This window comes from Echinops telfairi, unplaced genomic scaffold (assembly GCF_000313985.2).
Source record: "Echinops telfairi isolate 266 unplaced genomic scaffold, ASM31398v2 ScPeMD7_7458;HRSCAF=8496, whole genome shotgun sequence".
NCBI classification, from domain to species: Eukaryota; Metazoa; Chordata; class Mammalia; order Afrosoricida; family Tenrecidae; genus Echinops; species Echinops telfairi.
This window is the reverse complement of record NW_022111358.1, coordinates 1,032,414-1,039,624: the sequence shown is the minus strand read 5'-3', so window position 1 is coordinate 1,039,624 and position 7,211 is coordinate 1,032,414. Positions and strand designations below refer to the sequence as shown.

At 62.5% G+C, this 7,211-nt stretch overlaps 1 protein-coding gene across 2 annotated transcripts in view; it reads left to right on the top strand.

Moving 5' to 3' along the window:
* SGSM2 (small G protein signaling modulator 2) overlaps positions 1–6,681 on the top strand; it is a 26,883-nt gene extending 20,202 nt beyond the window's left edge. Inside the window, exons 15-25 of one of the 2 annotated variants that reach the window (XM_045299726.1) lie at positions 47–192; positions 458–586; positions 651–866; positions 1,423–1,779; positions 2,354–2,478; positions 2,826–2,908; positions 3,110–3,219; positions 3,764–3,860; positions 4,269–4,436; positions 4,513–4,597; positions 6,366–6,681. In XM_045299726.1, coding sequence (XP_045155661.1) covers positions 47–192; positions 458–586; positions 651–866; positions 1,423–1,779; positions 2,354–2,478; positions 2,826–2,908; positions 3,110–3,219; positions 3,764–3,860; positions 4,269–4,436; positions 4,513–4,597; positions 6,366–6,384 — 1,535 coding nt within the window. In that variant the 3' untranslated portion in view covers positions 6,385–6,681. Of the gene's footprint in view, positions 1–46; positions 193–457; positions 587–650; positions 867–1,422; positions 1,780–2,353; positions 2,479–2,825; positions 2,909–3,109; positions 3,220–3,763; positions 3,861–4,268; positions 4,437–4,512; positions 5,900–6,365 lie in introns of those variants that run through there. The other variant, XM_045299727.1, reaches the window with a different exon arrangement.
* Positions 6,682–7,211: the final 530 nt, after the last annotated feature.

The window sequence follows — 7,211 nt, the reverse complement described above, 5'->3', positions numbered from 1 at the left end:
GCCGAGGGAGGCACAGGCTCACGGCCTCCTGACCCCCTCCTCACAGGGCTGGCGTACTGCCGCCACCTCTCCACAGTACGGACCCACCTGTCAGCGCTGGTGCACCACAATGTCCTCCCCCATGACCGGCCCCCAGGGGCTGCCGGGGGCCTCACCAAGGATGTGTGGAGCAAATACCAGAAGGACAAAAAGGTGCCGGGGCGAAGGGCTGGAGTGGGCAGTGGTGAGTGCAGGGCAGCCTGTGCGGACTGAGCGTGTGTGCATGGAGGGCTGGGGCTGTCTGGGGAGTCTCCCTCCACACCGCTCTGTGCCAACCCACGTCTTCCAAGCTCGGCTCCCTGCCCTGCAAGGAGGGGAGGGACCTGTGGCCACAGGCAGAGATGGGCCTGCCTTCCCAGCCCCAGAGGCCAGGGGGTCTGTGGGCAGGGCTGCTCAGTGTGCTGCCCCGGCCCCTCAGAACTACAAGGAGCTGGAGCTGCTGCGGCAGGTGTACTATGGGGGCGTGGAGCACGAGGTCCGAAAGGACGTCTGGCCCTTCCTGCTTGGCCACTACACGTTCGGCACCAGCAAGAAGGAGATGGAGCAGGTGGGGAGCCAGGGAGGGGGCCTCAGAAGCCTCTGCGGGCCCTTCTGCTCACCGCCCCCCACAGTCATGGGCATGGGCATGGTATGATTGGGTGCAGGTGGACGCGGTGGTGGCGGCCAGGTACCAGCGGGTGCTGGCAGAGTGGAAGGCCTGCGAAGGGGTGGTGAGGCAGCGGGAGCGGGAGGCCCACCCCGCCACGTTGGCCAAGTTCTCCTCGGGCAGCAGCATCGACAGCCACGTGCAGCGCCTCGTCCACCGGGACTCCACCCTTAGCAACGAGGTGGGCACCGGATGGACGGGACCCTGGGGGAGGTGGGGCAGCACACCCAGGCAGCAGGCCTGGGAGCAGGCTCGGTGTGCCCGTCTCGTTCCTGCCCCGGAACAAGGCAGTAACCATATGGACGGACATAGACACCCACATACACACAAATGCCGTGTGCCCATGGTGCTTGCTGCAAACTAAGAGGGAAACGTTGGTCATGTCCAAGTTTTGGGGTTGCCCTTCCCCTGATGGAGAGACCGCCAGGCTGGGAATGGCATCCGGTTTTAGATCCAAGTGTCTCTGGACAAGAGCTTTCTATCTCCAGGCCTCAGTTGCCCTTTTGAGCTACAATATTCTCATGTTCCAGAAGGAGCCCTGGGGAGGGGCCACCAGGCAGGGCCCACCGGGGTCCCTTCCTGTGTGCCTAGAGCCGGAGGGAGTTCCCTCGGAGGGGCGGCCTTGGGGCAGGGCGGGGGCTGGAGTGTGAAGAGAGGAGGGCTCAGTTCTGACCCAGGAAGGAGTCAGGGCGCTGGGGTGCAGATGTGAGCCTGCTCCACCCATGCCCCCCCACCAGGTGTTCATCTCTGTAGATGACCTAGAGCCCCCAGGGCCCCCGGGCACTGAAGAGCCTGGGCCCAAGGCCGAGCGGGAGCGGGGAGCAGGCACGCCGGGCACCGCGATGGTGGAGCAGCAGCAGTCCGTGGAGTTCGACTCGCCAGACTCGGGCCTGCCGTCCTCTCGGAACTACTCCGTGGCCTCGGGCGTCCAGTCGAGCCTCGACGAGGGACAGAGCCTGGGCTTTGAGGAGGAGGACGGCTCTGACGGGCCAGTCGGTTCCGCCCTTGCGTTCTCTGAGCCCCAAGACCCCAGCCAGGAGAAGGCCCCACCAGGCAGCGAACTGGCGGAGGCTGTGTGTGCCGCTGCCTACACTGTACGTGGGCGCCGCTCCCCACGGGCTGCTGCGGGTGGAGGGAGGGGTGCGCTGACCTTGCTGGAGGTCGCTGCCAAGGCTCCTCCCCCACCTGCACCCCCCACTCAGCCTTCTCTCAGTCAGTGCCCTTGGCCCCTGCCCTTGCTGCGCATCTTTCTTACTGGGGGCTCTGATATCTCCTATCACAATCCATACATTCCTCCGGAGGGTCAAGCACCTCTGCACATAGGCCGCCACCATCGTCAAAGCATTCTTTTCTACTTGAGCCCCTGATATCAGCTCCCCATTTCTCCCCTGCCCACCTGCCCTCACGAACCCATGATTAGTTATAGATTATTATTTTCATGTCTTACATCGTCCTCTGTTGCCCCTCACCCACTTTTCTTTTGTTGGTCCCCCTGGGAGGGGGTTATAGATCGATCCTTGTGGTCGATTCCCTTCTTCCCCCCACCCTCTCCTAATTCCCCTGGTATCTCTACTCTCCTTGTTGGCCCTGGCCGTAAATCTTTCTTTGTGCATCCCCCACCTGGAATGGCGGGGCTGGCTCGGCTCTGAGGGTCCTCTGCTCCTCCAGATAGAGTTACTAGACACCGTGGCCTTAAACCTGCACCGCATAGACAAAGACGTGCAGAGATGCGACCGCAACTACTGGTACTTCACGCCCCCCAACCTCGAGCGGCTGCGAGACATCATGTGCAGGTGCCACTGAGGGGCGGGAGGGTGGCCTGGGATTGGGTCAGAGCGCGGGTCCCTCTGTTGGGGCCACTTTGTATGGCACATGAGCCCCACCACCGCCCCCCTCAGGCTTCGCAGCAGGCTCTGCTGGGGCCACTCCAGGGTTTCCCCAGTCCCTACCAGCCCCGTTGGGGTGTCCCTTCCCGAGTCCCTGAGTGCCCTATGGGTGGATGGTGGGGCCCCGAGGAAGGGCTTGGGGGCTGTCGACAGAAAGGCTGCTCCAGGGGCCCTCCCTGGCCTGCCCCTTAGCCTGGCTCTGGGGAGGGGAGGAGGAGGTGGGACCACCGCCATGACTCTTCCTGGCATTTCAGCTATGTCTGGGAGCACCTGGACGTGGGCTATGTGCAAGGCATGTGTGACCTGCTGGCACCTCTCCTGGTCGTCCTTGACAATGGTGAGGACCAGGGGCCCCACCCAGCCTCCAGAGCACATCGCCCCAAATGGTGCTGGGGTGGGGCCGCTGCAGGCAGAGAAGGGAAACGCAGGCCCCCGGGGCAGAAACCAACTTCTCTCTCTCGGGAGGTGGGGCCTGGGGGGTGAGGAGGCGGTCACACCCTGCCGGCCTGACTCCTGTCTCTGTCTGGTCTGCCCACAGATCAGCTGGCCTACAGCTGTTTCAGCCACCTCATGATGAGGATGAGCCAGAACTTCCCCAGCGGGGGCGCCATGGACACCCACTTCGCCAACATGCGTGCGCTCATCCAGGTGAGGCCGCAGCCCGCTGGTGCCCGTGCCACCAGGCTGGCCCGGCTCACGCCATGCCCTCCAGTATACCTCTGATCTTGCTCCTTGAGATAAAGCCCGTTTCCCAATGTTAGAAACCGAGGAGGTGCCTCCGGTGAGGTGCGAGGTACGCAGTTCACAGGCACCAACCCCCCTCTTGAGAAAGATGAGTTTGTCTGCCCTCTAGAAGATGTACAGTCTAGGCTCACTGTGCATGGGAGCCCCTCCGTGGCAGGGGTCCGGGGCTCAGTGGGCTTAGGGAGGCAAACCCTCATACCCATGACAGTTCAAGTGAGGGTGGGGGGTGGGGGAGATGAAATCAAGCACCCAGAAAACTACATCCATAGCACCCAAAAGAGTGGGGGGCAAGAGTGCAGCCCCATATGGGGACACCGGAGGGGGAGAGGACACAAGTACCAGGCTGTCGGCCAGGTCTCTGGGGGCCAGAGCAATCCCAGGTAGGGGATGCAGGGCTGTGGGGCAAGGCAGCGTCTAGTCCTGTCCCTCACCTCCCCGTCAACGCCAGATCCTGGACTCAGAGCTGTTTGAGCTCATGCACCAGAACGGGGACTACACCCACCTCTACTTCTGCTACCGCTGGTTTCTGCTGGACTTCAAGCGAGGTAAGGAGGGGCGGGGGCGGGCGGCCAAACCAGTGGGAAATCCTCCTCCTCCTCCTCTTCCTCCTCACTGCCCCACACTTTGGAATCACCTGGAACGTCTTTTAAAATGCCCAGTGCCTTGCCCCCCAACCTGGGCACTAGGGTGTCTGAAAGCGCTCCCCCCTCACCCCCTGGTGAACATGGCTCTCCTGTACACCGGAGTCAAAGCCCAGGTGTGCCACCTAGTGGCCCCAGAGAAAGTGTGGGGTCAGCAGAGCTGCTCCCCCACCTCCCCCGCCACCCCAGGCAGGAGGGCTAGACCTCCTGGAACCCCCCCTCCTAGGGAATCCCCCCCCTCTGGGATGGGCAGGGGCCCCAGGCACGCTGCCTGCCTGGCAGTGGCTCAGCCTGGCGGCTCGCTGGCCCCAGAGCTGCTGTACGAGGACGTGTTCGCCGTGTGGGAGGTGATCTGGGCCGCCCGACACGTCTCCTCGGAGCACTTCGTCCTGTTCATCGCCCTGGCCCTGGTGGAGGTCTACCGGGAGATCATCCGTGACAACAACATGGACTTCACTGACATCATCAAGTTCTTCAATGGTAGGAGCCGGCCCGGCCAGCCCCCGGTTCCTTACACGGGGACAGACCTCCCCACGGTGACCCCCGTGTCCTCCAGAACGCGCCGAGCGGCACGATGCCCAGGAGATCCTGCGGATTGCCCGGGACCTCGTCCACAAGGTGCAGATGCTCATCGAGAACAAGTGAGGGCCGGGGGCCTGGGTGGCGCCCCACCCCCCACCCCAGCCAATCCCACCTGCCCGAAAGAGCGGGCACCTAACAAAGTGCTTGTGAGCCTGGGCTCTGACTCCAGCGCCGGGCAGTTCCAGCTCCGCAGGGCAGGGGGGTGGGGGGGGGTGGGGGGTGCCTGGAGGCCCTCCAATCAGTGCCAGCAGGGGAGGGCTCAGCTTCTCTCGGGTGCTGCCACCCTGAGGGGACACCTGTGCACTCCCCGCTCAGACAGCTGGGACTGGCCCCACTGCCCCCGGGGCCCTCCACCTAAACTGTCCCCTGGCCTCTCTGGAGCCCTCGGGGCTCTGCAGAATTGACAGTGAGGTCATTCGGACCAGAGAGATCTGGACTGTGTCTGCCCGGAGGGCCCTGGCACCAGCCCAGCATGGTGGAGACGCAGCCAGTTCCTTCCCCGGGCTCAGAAGACCTGGGCCCCTAGCCAGGCCCTCCCCGGAGGCCCTCAGCACTGCACTGCCTTTGGTCCCTGAGGTGACCCCAGCACTCCGCCACCTGTATGGGGCACCCACGTGTCTGCAGCCTCTTGGCCCCTGCCCATGCTTCATGCATTAGCTGCATCCCTGGACACTGAGTGATGAGGGTGGTGCTGTGCCACCGGGTGACCTGAGGCAGTATGGGAAGGCCACACCGGCAGTCTGCCTCAGGGACAGGCCCCAAGCTGAGAGGTGGGGGTGCCTGCGTCTCCCCTGCTTGTTCCTGGTGAGGCGCAGGGTGGGCTCTGCCTTGCCTTCACATCTCTCCTCCACAGCCCCCCTTTTGAGGCACCTCTCCCAGGTCCCTCTCCTGCACATCCCCCCTTTTGAGGAACCATACTCACTCATTGGGGTGCTAGGAAGGGCCCTGACCCCAGGCCTAGGCATGCTGCTTGCTCTGCCCCCTACTACCCTCTGCCCCCGCCCCCAACCCCTGTCACATGCAGGCCAGGCCTTGTCCAAGGGCACAGAGGCGCCTCTGCCAGGGCCCGGGCCTGCCCAGCACTCACCGAGGCCTGGCCGCCGCCTGCCCACTGAGAAACATAGAAACAATAGGCCCCAGTCCTTTTGCATCCAGCCCACCACCCCTGCCCCGGGCTCTGCACAGCTTGTCGAGGGGCCAGCCCCATCCATGAGCCCAGCAGCATGGGTGGCCATCGTGTGTCTCCCCCCCCACCCCCCCTGTGGTTTTTGTGAGGAGCAGAGTGTGTTTTGTTGTTTCTCTGGCTCAGAAACTATACTCTTCAGTGTAACAGATCAATAAACACAGCATTTGGCAAGGTGCGTGGCTCGGGGGTTGCTGGTGGGCTATGCCAGGCGCTGAGGGACTGTGCACACTGGGGAACAGGGAGAGGGGCAGCCCCCGGAAGGCCAGGATGGAGGGAGGACGACAGAAGCTTCCAGGAGAGGTACCTTGGACTGTGTGGTGTGGGAGGTGACGGTCATGGACCAGCCCTCCCTCCATGCTGACCGGGCTCTAGCGGAGAACTTGCAGCTGGACGGGGGACCTCCATGCCCCTCCAGCCTGTGGTGAGGAGCTGCTGCTACTGCAGGGGTCTCTTATGGGCTGCCCCCAGCACTGCCTTGGTGTACCACCGGCTGGGGCATTGAGGGAGTGGGAACTGGGGTCTGAAGGGGCCAGGCATGCTGAGGTCAAAATGAGGAGCTAGTCCAGGACATAGAAAGGGCCTAACTAACAAAAGACCCTCACCCCTTCTCCTGCCCTCCCCTCACCTGCCTCTGGTCTCAGCCTCAAGGCCTTCCACTGAAGACTTCTGACAAAAGGACTCCAGTTATCCAACATGTTGCCTCTGGTGCTAGAAGCTCTCAACATAGGAGTCCGTAATCAACTCATTCTCAAGAGCTGCTGCCAATCATAGGTCACAGCCCTGCCTGGCTGTACTGTTAACGCAGAAACGCGGACTAGTGGCCAAAGCTGCCTGGGCCAACCAGTGACAGGGAGCTGTGGAGCCTGGGAACACGCCAACTTCATAAGCCCGTCGGGAACGCACCCCGCCCCCCCCACCCCAGGTGACTCGCCCAGTGGCTGTCAATTCCCTTTGCTGGTTCCTCCACCTGAAAGGAATTCTTCAAAGGGCTTGAATAAACTAGCCTGATAGCAGTCCAGTGGGCTCAAAAATTCCCCCCTTCTCCCTACTCCACCCCCTCACCTCCCAGGTGCTTGCTCTCTGCTTGAGGCCTTCTGAGTCAGGACTGAGGGAATCCCACAGGCAAGCCGTGGGTCCACTGGGGGAAGGGGGTGGGAAGAACCAGTGTGGGTAACTCTCAGGACTCAGAAAGGAAGTCTTCCTAGACCTGGACTCTGGTCAGAGTTGGTGGTGACTTCCAGAGACCCCAGCAGTTAACAGAGTGCAACTGCCCCACTGGGTTGTCTTGGCCGTAATCTTTACCGAGGAGGGAGCCGTCCCTGGAGAAAGACATTGGGCTGGGTAAAGTTGAGGGTCCATGCAAAGAAAGAGTCCCTGGACGAGATGGAGTAACATGGTTCACACACACACACACACAAATAACACACCTCAAAATGGGCCCAAACAGCAACAATTGGGAGGCTGGTGCAGCCCAGGCAATGTTTCCT